Source organism: Mastigoproctus giganteus, chromosome 6, assembly GCF_048544385.1.
Source record: "Mastigoproctus giganteus isolate SK-2022 chromosome 6, ASM4854438v1, whole genome shotgun sequence".
Taxonomy (NCBI): Eukaryota; Metazoa; Arthropoda; class Arachnida; order Uropygi; family Thelyphonidae; genus Mastigoproctus; species Mastigoproctus giganteus.
In genome coordinates this window covers 5,726,072-5,742,884 of record NC_143580.1, presented here as the reverse complement: position 1 = coordinate 5,742,884, position 16,813 = coordinate 5,726,072, and the positions used below count along the sequence as shown (strand labels likewise).

General features: G+C 39.0%; 1 protein-coding gene across 1 annotated transcript; it reads left to right on the top strand.

Annotated features, from left to right (window-relative positions):
• On the top strand, positions 1 to 8,014 carry LOC150083853 (uncharacterized). The gene is made up of 8 exons (XM_090375447.1): positions 1 to 67; positions 1,021 to 1,083; positions 2,177 to 3,007; positions 3,125 to 3,198; positions 3,286 to 3,407; positions 3,675 to 3,931; positions 7,520 to 7,668; positions 7,850 to 8,014. The coding sequence occupies exons 2-8, from the start codon at positions 1,029 to 1,031 to the stop codon at positions 8,012 to 8,014; spliced, it is 1,653 nt and encodes a 550-aa protein (XP_090231573.1). The 5' UTR covers positions 1 to 67; positions 1,021 to 1,028.
• The last annotated feature ends 8,799 nt before the right edge of the window (positions 8,015 to 16,813 follow it).

Below are 16,813 nucleotides of genomic sequence, written 5' to 3'. Positions count from 1 at the left end.
GTTACTCGCACTTGGCAGTAGCTACGAAGGAGAAAGCACACCACTGACAGTTTGTCTCCTAACCCAGGTGAGAGTTTCACGAAATACTCCTTACTGTTAGCTGAATAAAATTACTTCAATCTCTTACCTTTTTATTATGTTTATCTGCTATTGATGTTGTAGTTAATAATGGTGATCTCGAAACGTTTGTATATCAGATTTACAAGAGGCGTGCGTCTAGTGTTTAAGTAAACCCGTTTTCCTTACAAATGTTGATTGATAGGAGAAGCGCTTTCTTAGAGTAAAGTGAACCGGAGCCACTTAATGTTTGATTTATATCAAACATTAAGTGTCAATTGAAGTTTTTGCGATAATGAGGTGATCGAATTTCAGAAATAAAAAAAAGTCAGCCACTCGTAGATGCTCATCTGCCACCTGGTGTACACGAAATGAAGTTGAATTCTAAAGATAACAAAATTGGACCTTAGAAATGAGTCCTTTGTCCCGACCTTCGGGATAAACGACTTATCTGGTTGACCTATGACCACGAAATCTTTATTCTTTCTCTGAGCACCTTCCTGGAAGAAATGGGGCTGTTAAAATTACAGCACAGACAATACCAAGTAATTATTTAAGTCTTTGTTGCGTGTCTCCTTGGAAAATCTGGTGCAATTGTTCGCATTACTCTTTCAATATTGAGGAAGCCATGCATGAGTACAATATGTAGGAATGTGAGTGTGTGTGTGTGTGTGTGTGTGTGTTTTCTATTTTAATCAGTTGCTAAGGTTGTTCGTGCGATCTGTTCCAAGCTACAAAGGTACGGATAGAATTTCGTGTGTAATACTAGACCATCGTATTTGATTTGCTAAATTTTTGCAATTTTCTCTGGATTTATTTTCTTACTACAAAATAATGTGAAATTAAGAATTTATCTTATTATATTCTTAAGTTAGAGGTAATCTAGTACACGGACGTGGACTACCAACCTCACTATAGCTTTCATCTGTTATAATCGATATATAAATTTTATTTCTTGGAAAGGCTTCAAGATGGATCCCTGGATTAGAGTTTTGGCCCTGGTCGCTTGCTGCTTGTCAATTCTTAGTAAGTTATATTTATGTATACATCTTAAAGAAGCAATAATTTATACTTAATAAATACTTTACTGAAGAGAGCAATATTCCTAAGGACACGTTTTTCTATCCACTTAAGTTTTATTGAATATATGAGAGCAGATAAGAGATGGCTTTAATGTGATTTCTAAGTGCATTTTTAGGTAAAATCCAATTACTGGAACATTATAGTATACACTACGTAAGATAGGATACAGATCTTAGCTGATTGGAAGAAGATGCGAAATCATTTTTGAAATATGATCTTGCGTTATAACTTCTTACTAAAAAAATTTCTTTCTGGTATTCTAAATTTCTTTGGCGTAATAATTACCGGTGCCCCAATAGTCTTCTTCTAGTGAGTAATTAAATACTATGGAGGATGGAATTTATCGTTGATTTTTACATCCTATAGACGCCCCATGAAGCAAGTACCAAACCTGTTCGATGGACTGAAGATTCATCGTTCAATATGCTTTCGAAAATCTCTCCTTCCCCAGTTATTTCGACCAAGGGTGGAGTCAACCATTATCGTACATGAGTTGCAACTCTGGGTTGTTCAAACAGACAAAACACAATGTTGTCATTATAGGAAATTTAAGGTTCCCTCGATTACAAAGGTGGGGACAGATTTAGGTTAAAATAAATAAAACACGGCAGTTCAACACCAAATAATTTTGGTAATTTAAAATATCTCATTTACAATGAAACTGTTCGTAAGGAGGGGGTGGGAACTATTATTTGGTTCATGGACCGAAACCGTACAGACTTTATCAAAAACGCTACCTAAATATTATGACTATTAATAATATAATAGAATACCCACGTAATGCCTTTCTTCCAATATTATTTGGTTATTTTTATTTTGTATGAAATACCAAACTATAATAATTGTAATACCATTTTAGGAAAAATAATTACTGTAAAAATTAATAAGCATCCACAGAAATTGCTGGTATTTGCTTGAATTATTTTTGGATTTGGACCCTAGTTTTTTCAGATCTTCCAGTAAGTTTTATTGAAATTGTGTAAGTGATTCTGGTGCCGATTCTTTTAATACAACAGTAATTTTTTCTTCTTTCCAGGTGGCACGAGATGTAAAAAGGAGCCGTGTAGTTTAGGAGGTGGTGCGGTAGGTGTCTGCGTCCCTTCACATTTTTGTAACGTTGTATCGGGGATTGTGTATTTTCCTTGTGGAGGAGTAAATCCTCTGTCTGTTTGTTGCCCTCCTGCTCATTTGATTCCCACCACATCTACCCCTCAACCAGTGAGAGAGGGAGTTCGCAAAGGTGGTTCCAGCCTTCTTAGGGTTGCGAGACAATCTGATCATCACGAGCATGAAGTAAGGGATTATGGTGGACCTCAGATACCTAGAAGAAATCCACATTCCTCTTACCACAACCACCACCCATCCAGCCAGGTTTATGTTGAGTCCTCAGATCACCGCCAGGATCATCTCTTCCATTCACACCCTGATGATCATCACTACGACCGTGGAACTCACCACCACCATCCAGTAAGTCACCATGACCACCATCCAGTAAGTCACCATGACCACCATACAGTAAGTCACCATGACCACCATCCAGTGGATTACCATGACCATCTAGTGGATCACCACGGTCAGCATAACATGGATTCTCAATTTGACTCCCACCATCCTAGGTATCCTCAAAATGATCCCCACTATCACAGGTATCCTCAAGTTGATTCTCACCATCGTGTATATCCTCCACTTCATGTTCACCAATACCAAACCGGCCATGACGTGCACAATCAAAACCAGCAACATCATTTAGTTCCTCATAAGCACAATGTGAAACAGATACAAAGTACGATTCACCACTACCCAGAAAGACAAATAATGAAAATCATACAGGAGAACCCGTCCAGAATTGATACAGAAGAAATGGAAAGTGAGTATTTTCTTATGCGTTACCATTTTGCGACATTATAATCTCCATAGCTATAGTCTATTGAGTTTGTGACGTCCTTGAAAAGGCTTAATTTGTTTTGATTTTCCGTATTTGTAGTTTGTGGGCGTCATGGGCCTTCTACATTGGTGGCTGGAGGGGCTCCTTCTCAGCACAATGCTTGGCCTTGGGTGGTGAGTACTCAATTTCTCAGAGAAATCAATTTCTCTTTTTTCATTAAGTCCGATAGCTATTTAGGACAAAACTTGATTTATTTTCAGGTCGCCCTCTACCAGAGGTTTTCAGGACTTCAGCAAGAAAAATTCGTATGCGGCGGATCTCTAATCTCCCATCGATACGTTCTAACAGCAGCGCATTGTGTCATGCCTGATGGAAAGCCATTGTAAGTATAACGTCACAAAATCCTTTAGCAGTGATGCCCATAAAAACAATATCCTTGAAATATCTTTGGAATGTACTGTATAAGCTCTAAAACGGGAACTTTGAAAAGTAAGGTCGCACTGAGTATGCTTTGGTAAGAAGGTACGATTTCTCACTAAAAGCATCTGTTACCTTGTTTTTCCATCAGCCCTCTTACATTTGATGCAGATCATATTGTGAAAAACAACTGTACCGGTCTGTTATATTCAAAGTGATTTTACTCTTTCAGACCGGCATCTTCTTTTGTGGTAAAAGTAGGAAACCGAAACCGGGAGAAGGGAGAGAGCTATGCTGTGTCAGCGGTGGAAGTTCACCACAATTATTCAACTCAGTTTTACTACAATGATATAGCTCTGTTACGGCTGAACGTAGATGTGGAGTCCAGCGAAGAGGTTCGACCCATATGCTTTCCTCGTTCGTTTCCCGAAGCCAGAACTCTCGTTGGAGCTAAGGCAACGATTGTTGGTTGGGGACTTACTGCATACAGTGAGTAGTCCCGAGTGCTTCTTGTCTATGCATGCTAGCCATAAGTTTAGTAATTGAGCATCAAACCACGGTTATGTGGTTTGATGCTCAAGATTGTGGTTTGATGCTCGATGGCCTCTTTTGGTAAACCATCTATGACGATACAGTACGAGACAATTCTTATTAAGTACATTTATTTCATTAAGTTCATAGATAAAATCCGTAACGAATTGTCTGATCAATGTAATTCATAAAATTATGTGGTCCATATATTGGATCACGCGGTTAGTTGGTTATTGTACTGTTCGAGGCGTAACTTCTCAGCAACTTTATTGCCTAATATGTCTGTAGATTGTTTGTGTTCTATGGTCGATTTTCTTATTGCTGGACGAAAAACCCGCGTTTCCTGGAGGAAAAAACCATGCTAAAAATTCCTAGCATCATTGCCGGGATTCGAACTTAGGTCTTTTCCACCCGGTGTGGAGAGGATCATTTTATCCAAGTTTCTAACACTGGTAATCTTCTTTTGTGGTAAAAGTAGGGAACCGAAACCGAGAGAAGGGAGAGAGCTATGCTGTGTCTTTCTCTCTCTCTCTCTCTATATATATATACACTGGTGTTCAAAGAAAGTGCATCACCTAGGAATTTCACATTTCTAACCCTTTTTCGCGATGGTATGTTACATTAATGACTAGCAGCCCAAATAGAAATATAAACAAAAGATATTCATTCATAGTTTTAATAGCTAAGGCAAAGCTAAGTTATATTTGATAGGTGCTCTCAAAATATTTCAAAGTGAGCATTTGCAACCAACATACAACAGTTTTGGTTGTAACACGACAATTATGGCTGAAATGTTATCAGAAGCCCTCAATTTGCTTCAGTTTATCATTTTAAATGGGAAACAGAGTGAAAAGGTCACCAGGTGCAAACTAATATTTATTTGAACCGCCTCTGGCCCTGATGACAGCAGCACACCGTCGAGGCATTGAAAAATCAACTGATAGTTCGTGGTTCCAAACACGAATTATGGCTTCCTGAAGTTCACGAAGGGTCTTTGATTTCTTTCTGGCAACTACAGATTTCACACGATGCCAACAGTTCTTTATAGGATTCAGGTCTGGGTAGTTTCCAGGTCAGCTAAGAGTTGTAATGGACTGTTCTTCCCACCATTTTTTCACCTGTAGCAAATGTAAACACATTACTGTCGAACCTCTAATGCAGAAATGAAGCTAAAGTAACTACAGAAGTGCCTACTTACACTTTTCGCCCCCGATGACAAGGAGCAGAGTTGTCCTGAAAGATGCAGTTACTTTGAAGGTTGAAATGGTCTCTAATGGTTGGCAGCAATTTGCCTTCCAATGTAGCCAGGTATCCATTGGCATTTAAGGAACCTTTTATTTTTTAACGCGGTCCTTGAGTTTGGAAATAAATCTACTCACTGTTGACTGATCACAAAACACTCTATAAGCAATATGACTGGAAGAACATCCTTCCTCACGTAAAGCAACTCTTTCTTCGTGGCGTCAACTGCACGTAACTCGCCATCCTGACACAAGCAAGGAATGATTGCAACTCTTGCAGAGCGTGCTTATATAGCTGAAAGTAACAGCTGATGCAATATTACGTCATCACCTACGCGTGTCAATCTTATCTGATGCAATCTGTAAGAAATATTGCCATATACTTACTTTATTAGGACGACAATTACAATTTTAAGGGGTGATGCACTTTCTTTTAACACCAGTGTATCTTATTGAGGAATCAGAAATAGGCATCACTCAGGACGAACAGAATGCAAGTCCATCTATTGGATTTACCTTCTTTATGGACTTAACTCAGAAATTTGGGACTGCGGCACATGAAGGAAGTGGCCACTCTTCTCTCATTTTGAAAAACGTTACATGGATATCTTCCACTCACGAGACTGGAGCTTTTCAATGTGTCCTGCTACTTAGCTTGCTGCTATTGTTCATGCGATTCAGGTTTATTTCTGTTGCTTGTGGATTCACAGGTCAAGGAGACATCAATAGACACTGGGCGGACCAGGGACCAGCTCCCTTCGATATATTCGTTAATAAATTTTAGATTTTTTTTATTCTTCATTGTAATAAAAAAATATATTTATTTTGTTTTATTATTATATATAAAATTACTATTATTATATCATCTTTCATCTCCTTATGGAGTTTTTCCCGAGACTGGTACTGGTACCAGGTTCATGGGGTGGTTGTTATGTCCGGTTACTATTTGTTTTAGGAACTCTCTATTCTATCCCCTACAGGTGTTCAAGGCTGCTAATGGTAATTGGTACTGCTAATAATTATTGATGCGTTTTCTGGTGTTGTAGTGCAAACCTAAGATGTTCTCTATACAACTTTCAGATACCTTAGAGACTTCTCCTTCTATCTATTATGCTAAGTTTATATTTGCGTATTGAATCCTGAATATAAATTGGTCAACCTATAACTCTGATGGCCCTCGAGGGCCTTCTCTTCAAACCGCTAACGTCCGATCTCAATATCAGCCATCTTTCACACCCATTCTTACCCGTTCCATCCTAAGCTGTAGACTGAAATTTTCATAGGGTTAGGACAACAAAAGAAATTCAATCACCCTACAAAAATGATTTTTCCTTTAAAGAATTATAATATATGAAAGATTCGTTTGAAGAATGTTTGAGAGTAGATCCAGGATATCCAGACTGTCTGACAACAATGTAATCATTGATTAACCATTAGGCGAAGGCCCTTCCTTTTTTATTGTAAGAAGCAGATTAGCAGGGGCCCACCCGGGATCAAATTCATTAGCGATTTTTATCTCTTGAAAATGATAGTATTGTAAACATGGACTCAGTGGAGGTCATTGGTAATTTTTTAATTTAAAATCATTGAAAATGAAAATAAAGCATTTTTTAAATTCTTATTAAAAATTATGATAAACCTATGAATGTGAGTATTTTATTTTTTACAATCAGCGTGTGTCAATAATAGCGGTTATCATATCTGCTTCAATTTCAGTTTATTGTTTTTTTCTAACTTCATCATCATCAGCCATTATCAATCCACTGCAGGATGAAGGCCTCTCCAACAACTTTCCGGTTCCTTCCGTTTTGTGCAATTGCCATCTATTTACTGCCCACGAACTCTTAAATTTCATCTGCCCATCTCCCTTGTTGTCTTCCAGGTTTTCTTTTAGCTCCTCTCGGGTACCATTCCGTTATTTTCTTAGTCCATCTGTCATCATGTCTTCCAGCTATGTGCCCTGCCCAAGTCCATTTCAGTTCTTTAGTTTTGATAAAAATGTCCTTTACTTGAGTTTGCTGCCTAATCCATGTTTTTACTTGGGTTTGCTGCCTAACTTCATCACCATGGTGTTACAATGTCATATTGTTTATGAATGCAGATGTTTCTAATATATCCTGGAATGCAGACATTGTCAATATATCTTGGAATGCAGGCATTTCCACGATATCATCGATGTTTGTGATATATAGTACATACATTGCCTTATGAAAAGAAGGTATTAAAATTATTCTGCAACCTTATACCAAGTAATGACCAAAGGGTTTCAAAATGTGCCAACAACACCTTGTTTTGAACTTTTCAGAAAACGAACTGCCAGTGTTGCTCCAGGAGATCACGGTGTCCGTCTTGGAGAACGAGGAGTGCTACAAAACTTATCAGCGTGGGAATCTACGAGACCATGGCCATGTACTTTGTGCTGGACAAGGGCTAAGAAATCAAGGAGCTTGCGAGGTCGGTCAAACACAACGGTTGCTTTATTCATAAATAAAAATAAATACATTGCATAAAATTTTTAAAAAAAATTATATTTAAAATTAAATTTTATTTAAATCGTTATTATTAACTATAAAACGTGTTTTATTAAATTAAATTTATCATTTAATCCGAGGTAATGTAGTTCTTTTTCTTACAGGGGGATTCTGGAGGCCCTTTGATGGTTCAGGATGGTCCCGAAAAAAGTTGGAGAGTTATCGGAATTGTGTCTTTCGGACATGGCTGTTCAGACCCGGGATATCCCACAGTGTACACAAAAGTGTCAGACTACCTTGATTGGATCAAGAACAGTATTGGACGTTGAAGTATTTCTGTGCAGCGTTTCTCAACCGTAGGAGGCCATGGATCCCCTTACTGGAATACTACTTCTGTGGGCCTTGCGAATGGCTGATAAATCTTGAATAAACGAACTGGAAATAAATTTGTCCAAAGTGGGTGAGGCACAAATGTTTGCAGTTCTTCAAAGTCGATTGCATGGTACGGGGAAGGACTCAGCTGGCGTTATTTAAATAAAATATATATATATATATATACTGTATACAAAAACAGACAAACCGTTTGAGGACCATTTGGAGTCAGAAGGCCCGGTTGAGAAATTCTGCTGTAAATATTTGGCAGTCTACTATTTTGAATTGTGCATCACATAACCAAAAGGTCTTCACAGAAAACTACCTCATTGAAATGTTCCTGACTTGTCTCAATGCACTTGGAAGACTGATATTCTACTCAAGAATATGCAGGAAGTAGTTCCCTGTGACCAGTGCGTCTTCATTAATTAACTACAGTGACCATTTTTGTGTTTTGTTCGTCACGAAATCTGACCAATGGAATTTATTGAATCGAAACGATTAAGCCAAGTTCAATGAAAGTGCCAAGTTCAATAAGAGCCAATGTCCTGTAAATTAAGATGGAAATAAATCCTTATCGAGATGCTGTAGAATTTTTTTCCTTTCTCATCCCTTACTAACAAACATACTCTAACTGTATCACTGCACATGAACGTGGCCTATTTCTGAAGAAATTTAGGTTTTCTTAATTTCGTTCATAAAATATTTTATTTTTTGTCAACCTTTCTTGGCATACCCACAGTGTGATGAGTGTACAAAGTTACTCAAATCACGTGATCGAATCCATGATATCACAAAATTCAGTAATATTTAATAATATTCTCGTATTTATAACTCCTCGCGTGCATTAAGTGTATGCACTAAAGCCATGCCGGTTAGGGGGTTGGAGTTGCACGATTTATTATCCCAAAAGCTTTAAGTTTCTGAGAGAAAAAATCGTGCAACCCCAAACCCAGACCGACTAACTCCGTCACAACATGAACAGCGTATAAAGATTATTTATTTATTTGAATAAAGGGGAGGTACTTTAGACAGCCTCCATGTGCTAAGACGGTCAACATAGTCATCAGTATTTATCACACATTATATATCTGGTAATATAAAAGTACAGGACAACATTCATGGGATACCTGGTTCCTAGGCAACGTGACGCTGTCACCACTCTCGCTAGAGGACGAATCCACTGTTTGGCAGGTATATGGGTACACTGCATTCACGTACACGGTAATTCGATGTTGGTGTGGATAAACGTCGTGAGTTAACCGACTTTGAAAGAGGAATGAGAGTAGGTGTGAAGCATGGGCCACTCTATCACGAAGGTAGTACAGAAATTGCACTATCCCCGTTCGACAGTATGAAGAGTGTATCGGGAATATGCTATTTCCGGAATGACATCTCATCGTGGACAGCGCTGTGGGCGTAGAAAGGTGGTGGATGAACGTGGACGTCTGTCTCGCATTGTTTCAGCTAACCAGAGAACGATAGTGGCACAAGTCACCGCTGACTTCAACGAGGGAGGAGCCAGAAACGTCTCCACCAAAACTCTCAGGCAATCATTAGACAAAATAGGTTATGGAACCCACCAAAGTACCATTGCTAACACCACGACACAGGACTCTGCACCTCACCTGGACGAAAGAACATCGGCACTTGACCTTGGATGATTGGAGACGGGTCTGATGAGTCCCGTTTCCAGTTATTTCGAGCGGACGGGAAGGTCTGCTCGAAATGCACCCGTCATGTCAACAAAGAACTGTTCAGGCAGGTGGAAGACGGGAATGGTCTGGGGCGTGTTAAACTGGCACACGTTGGGACCTCTGGTATGGCTAGACGCATTTTTGAACGGTCCAGGTTATGCATTCATCCTTGCATGCCATCTACATCCCTTCATAGTCATTGTGCACCCACAGGGCAATGGAATCTTCCAGCAGGACAATGCACCTCCCCACAGAGCCGTGGTGACTAGAACACGGTTCGAAGAGCGTTCCGCAGATTTTACCACCATGGAATGGCCTCCCCGTTCATTGGACATGAACCATGTGGAACATCTTTGGAACGCTGTGGGAAGGTCCGTCCGAGCCTTGGATCCTCTGCCCAGGAATGCGACGGAATTATAGACAGCGTTGCAGCAAGCAGGGTGAAAATGCCTGTGGAACGCTTTCGTGAACTAGTGGACTCAATGCCTCGCCATGTGACTGCCTTTATCCGGGTGAAAGATGGGCCTTTATCAATGAAAGGTGAGCCTTTAGCAACGAAAGGTGGGCCTTTAGCAACGAAAGGTGGGCCTTTATCAATGAAAATTGAATGAAACTAAAATCAATGAAACTAATTGTAATCGACAAATATCTTTTTTCATCTTCTCAACGTCCAACACATGCACTGTACTATAGGTTCTAATACCTCTCATGTTTGGGATTTTCATAAACAAAAAAAATAAAAAAAATAACAATATGCCTTGGTCAAATATTTTATAATAAAATGCTTCTAATTACATTTGGCATAACTTCCAAGAAGTATTGGTGGTCCAGTAATCCTTCCATCATTCTTAGGTAAAATGATGGACGTCATGAATATCTTGTTTGCCCATCATAAGTTTGCAGTAGGTGATTAAATTTCGAGTGGTGATTACATAAATGGATGTTCGCAGGTATTACTGAAGGATCGAGAAGCAAATGCTGAAGGTATGTTGGTGAGGCACATCGACCATCTGTGATGCATACAAAGTAACCGGTGCCACACAAGTTTGAAAAAATTTAGTATTTATCTTATTTATGAAACGCAACTTCTGTTGTGTAGATCAAAGGGCAGAGAAGAATTCATTACCCGTTTCCTCGAAGTGCATTAAAATGAGAAATGCCTATCCCAGATCCTTGTGGGTGTTAACATATTTAATCTGCGATCTATTTAGGCATTGGTTTATGCTTCTGTACTTCGTGAAGTCTTCTGGCTCAATTTTTCAGCAATAGCTGAAGTCCAATTGATTGAGGAATATGTTCATATTAGAAATACGTTGCATTGCGGCTGTTTGGACTGTTGATACGTGATTCTGCTGCTCTTACTGGATAAAAACTTAAAACCCTATGATATGTAGATTTTACTTATGTAAATTACAATGATGTGCAAAATTTAAGGACCAGTCAGGTTTTCACCTGTAGCTTCTCATAGAAGTGGCCTGGAAAATGGAAAAGCATACCAAAGGAACCTCGTGAGGTACAGAAATGAGGAAGGAAACAACACCGACACAAAAACGGAAACAAAATGATACCGAGGGACTTTATTCAAAAATGGCAACATAGCACTGGCTGCCATGATACAGATGCATCACTGCCAAACATGGAACAAAGGGAAGAAGTGGTCCTCAGTAGGAGATATGGCCACCCCTAATGTCGATACAGGCTTTGCACCGCCTGTCCATCCTTAGAACAATGTTGCTGATAAGTTCTTGGGGTAACATCGTCCATTCCTCTGTCAGTGCCATCTTCAGCTGGTGAACATTTTCTTGTGGCTGTGGACGGGCAGGCCAATCCATACCAACAATGTCCTCACTTTTCAAAAGCATATAAACAGCTGCAGTCCGATGGGGTGTGGCGTTATCATCCATAAGCACGAACTCGGGGTCAATGGCACCTCGGAACAGACGCACATGGGGAAGGATTACCTCAGTACAGTGCCGCCTTCTAGTATCTGGAGTTGTGTACGTCCATCTAAGATAACGCCTCCCCAGACGAGAACACCTCGACCGCCATATCGATCCTTTTCAGTGATGTTTTCGGGGTGATACCGTGTGCCAACCTCTCGCCAGATTAGCTGATGTCCAGAATCGCTGCTGAGACTGAATCTACTCTCATCAGTAAAGAGTGCCTTAAGTAAAGATTTCGTGGTTGTAACCTTTAGAAATAGTGTTGGCCCTTAAGTTATGCACGCCAATGTATGTCCAGCTGTACTTTCGAATTGAATATTTTCTCTATGTGCAAGGGTTTTAAGAAAGTTGGGGGAACGATCTACCAAAGATAACGGTGGAAATTTGACAAGTTCTGTGATGAGTTTACCTTATTCAGGTCATCCTCGAAAATCTAAAGGATAGTACATCCCATAGAGATGGGGAGGAAAATCTTTTGACGTTCAGGTGTTGAATTCTTCGGAGTGGATTTCAACAGTGTGGTCAAATTTGAGGAATAGAAGCTGTACTTAAAATTTCGTTGAAATTTTTATCTGATCCTCTTTGTGGTGCTTTGTAAATTGCGTTTTGAGCATAACGTTAGCTATTTTGAGCATTTGTTAGCTATGCTTGCAAGCAAAGCACCATAAAACATAACCTCAAGCAAAACAAGGATTTTTTTGTTTGAGGATGGAACGTTTTTTTGTTTTTTTTATTAATTAAAATTGGTAATTTTCGTATGAATGAATAAATTTACTAAACTCGTCTTATTTGAACATGATATTTTAGACTCGATTAATTTTATCTCAGTTGTTATAATTATTTAATTATAAAACCTGAACCTTTATTAATATTTAAAGAGTGAACTGGCATTGCGTTCAAACAGGGAATTGAGCATCGTAAAAGGAGTTATAACCTGAACCCACCAATGACGTAGGCAGTAAAAGATGAGTCGTCGATTGTGACATAATCCGAACGTGCTCATCTGTTTGGTTCAGTTTTATACTCTGCTCAGATGCCAGGAAATAAAATCGCTCTGACACTGGAATACTTATCCACCACTACAATTCATGCAAGAAAACTGGCTGTAGGGAAAATTAGAACTTACTCAGATGACATCACCTGAAACGGCTCTGAGCGCTCAGACCTGAGGTCGGCACAAAGTTTCACCCCCATTTTTATGATTAAGATTGAATGATCTTACTTTGGCTGAGATTCTACTTTTTGATTTCCTTAATCAACCTTTTTGAGAATCAGTTAAGCGTGCTATTGTTTATTAATATGTTTAAATATTAATAAATATTTTTTATCTAAATACACTGCCCTACCAATTTATCAGAGGTTCAAGTGTTCGAATATCTGCGCACCTCCCTCTCTGAATAAATATTCTACACAAACAAGGTTTTCGATTTTAATATCCTCTTTTTATAAATGTGATAAATTCAGGTAAGCCGACATCAAGCTTCTATAAAGGATTCATTTAATGTTAGTAGGAGCAGCAGATGCCCAAATCTCAACACAGTTGTCTATATGGTATAGTACATTAACTATACTCTGTGCAGTTAATATATGGATCTATCCTGCAACCAGCCTTCCTCAACTTGAACTCATGACCCCTCATGTGTGTAGTCTTATCAAGTGGAAGAATACCATTAACATTCAGCTTACTCAATCCATTCATGGCTTTAATCACCTCAATCAGATCTCCCTGGTGCCTAGTCTCGAGACACTGCAATTTGCAGAACTGAAGCTTTCTAGATAAGAGCATCATTTCGTTTCCTTCACCAATCTGGTTGCTCTTCTCTGAATCCGTTCCAGCAGATCTACATCTTTTCTAAAGTGAGGCCCTCGGACCTGTGTACAGTGCTCAAGATGCGGCCTAACCATGGCCTTATAAAAGGAATAATCACTTCTTTATCCTTACCAGCAAAATTTCTGTATATCATTGACAAAAGCCAATGAGCTGTCCTGGTTCATGTCTGCACTGCTCAGAGAATTTCATAAGTGACTGCACAATTACTCCCAGGTGTTTTTCATTCTCCACTACCCTGGGTATATTCGCACATCTCCAATCCATGGGAACCTCCCCTTAATCCAAGGATGCACTCTGTTAAGGGTTTGTTTACCTCTTTTGCTGCGTCTCTTAATATAATTGGATAGATTCCATCTGCCCCAGTTACCTTTTTAATGTCCATCCTCAAATTTCTCCTTCACTTTCCTTTCAGTTACCGCAAAGTCATTTAACTCTTTCTGCCATCACCTTCCCTAAAGAATTCCTCATGTGTGAATGTAGATGCAAAATACCTATTCAATTTGTCCGCAACCTGAGCAGGGCCATCAACTATTGACATCAAGTGGCCCACTGTGGTTCAACCTCTTCTTTCAGAGAAAAAGTAACCAGTATGGATGAATTTGTGTAAGTGTAACTTAATATTTTAAAATATCTTAACAAAAATGAAAGAAAATTAGTTCTTTCATTTTGGGATGGATGCGCAAATTTTGAATTGCCAAGTGCTGTAATTACACACTGAACTATAATTACAGCAGACATTATACATTCACCCAGCCATGGAGATTATAAATCCCCCTACTGTCCCCCCTTTTTATGCCCTCGTGGGTTGAATCGCAGTCCGCCATACACCGGCTGGAAAAGACCTTTGTTCGAATCCTGTCTATGACGAGAGGAACTTTTATGGGTCTTTTTCACAACGTGACAATGGTCTCAGGCAAGAGTAGCATGGTTTTTTCTACCGGATACTCTGGTTTTTCGTCCACCAAACAGAAAATCGACCACAGAACACACGTAGTTTGCAGACAGTATATACTGAGAAATATTGCCTTAATTGGCTGATGCTCCTAAAACACAATAACAACAACTTTTTGCTTCTGGAATGATTTATCAAATTTCAATATTGGTAGTGGATAGAAGATTTCTCTTCGCTGTTGGTTGATTGTCACAGGCAGATCGTACTTGGTCAACATCTGTGTCTTGTATATGCTGCATCATTTGGAATGACAGAAAACACTTAATGAGATGGAGATAGATTCACAATTTGGAAGCTCTCAGAGCACGTTGTGGATTTCTCCGTTGGGGCAGTCATAGGTAATTTATGGATGCATTTTCAATGATCCTGAAAGTGAAATTTGGTAACTTTTCTCCCAACAGATACTGTAGTTTATCCATTATCCTTGCAGTATAAATTTCTTTGAGACCGTGGTGGTTACACGAGATTCATCTGATCAGCCAATGTGTTCTCTGAGCTACAGTGAGCAACTGAATGGATAACTTGTAGAATATACACTAAGTAATCAAAGTTGTTGAATCTTATCCATTACTTTTGGTGATATAATATACTTTTGTTATTACCGGGATTCAACTTTATTTTTCTAACAAATACTTGAAAAAAATTTCTAATATTTATTTAATTCTTTCTTAAATTTAAGCTCCTCACCTCCACAAGAGGAAAGGGGGGAGTTTATTTAATTAATCAGTCACTCTTTGATTAGAAGAAACCTTTCGGACATCTTTTCTGTTCCCCCTCCTAATTTAAATTCGTTTTCCACCATATGCCACGTGCAATTGTAAAGATGTCCTCGGCTTGAGTTTACTGAACCCTCTTGAGGTCTTAAACACTTCAACGAGGTTGCCCGCAGGTAACTGGTTTACAAGCTTTGCAAGAATACCCTTTAACAACCCTGTCACTCTTTACCCTCTCCAACAGGTTCACAAATTTCTAAAAATGAAGTTTACAGTATTCAAGACGTGTAGTGGAATGATGATTTTTTTGTCGCTTCTGCCAAAGTCCTTGCATATCGTTGAAAGAACTAAGGCTATGAGGCGTCAGTACAAACATTCTCAATAAACAGAATGTCTCTTCTGTGACACCGCAAAATTCTTGAGACGCTAACTCAGCTACGTCGTGAAAAAGGATAAAAATTCCTCGCATTCAGGTTCGAACCCAGTCCAAGGACTATCTAAAGGAACTTCGCCAAGATGCTCTTCTTCAGCTTATAATGAGAGGGGAAATAGCTGTCCAGGGGTGAATTATGATCTCCAACTAAATGTATATATATATATATTGAAGGAAGGCGCAAAGGATATAAAATTGGATAGATTCCAGTATAAAATCTTCAATCATTTCAGAATAATTTGCTTTACATTAAAACTGTGAATTAATGCGGTTAGTTCACAGTTAATTCATTGAGTTAATTCACTCAATTAATTCAGTTTTTATCATATTAAAACTGCATTAATTGAATAGTGGTAAGTTCCTTAAAATTGACCACACACATGAACTTTAACACAGTTTGGGTCAAAGAACAGATGAATCACAGATTTTTTGAGATAAGACGAGCTCTTTCTAAAAATAAACAGGAGGTGTCGTCGGCCCACCTTATCACTTGCATTATCCCTCACGATGGGAGGTGGGTCAAGGTCAGAAAGACTTTCCTTGTTAGTGGAATTACGAGAGGGACAGTATGGGGTCAATTGGGACAATAGGAGAACGCAAAGATAGCATGGAAAAAGAAAGGTACAAAAATAAAATAAAATAATAATGAGAAAAAGAAAAACAGCTGTAAGACTATAAAAAATGTTGTGTACTCATGGTCGACCCTATAGTTCATGGGGGCCCTTGCGCTGCGGATATCTTACCTTGCTGAGATCGAAGGAGGGGTCTTCGTTTGGATTTGGGCCTTTTATTTTGAAAAATGGATTATTATAAATTTGCTGGCCTTCAGCAGTAATACAGTCTGTCTTTCTTCGAACCAAAATCTCTCCCCCCCCGACTGTGTGGATATCTTTAAAGCCTAAACTTTGCTGTCTGCTCAAATATTCCTCCTCTCATTTGATTTTTCATTTTCGGTGAAAATGCTCAGTTATCTGGCAGTTATCTAAAAGATACAACGTTGGTTTTCTTTGTCTCAAGGAAGTTCAGTGCCCCCCCTCAGCAAGAAGGAAGAAATTCTGCTAAGCTGGTGTTGCTCTCAGTTCTTGCAATACCGGAAAAGAGGTAGTGGAGAGATACTGATGACGAATTTCCGTTACTGGTTTCTTGTCGTTGTTTTGAATAGGACGAATCAAGTTCTTGCTTGGATG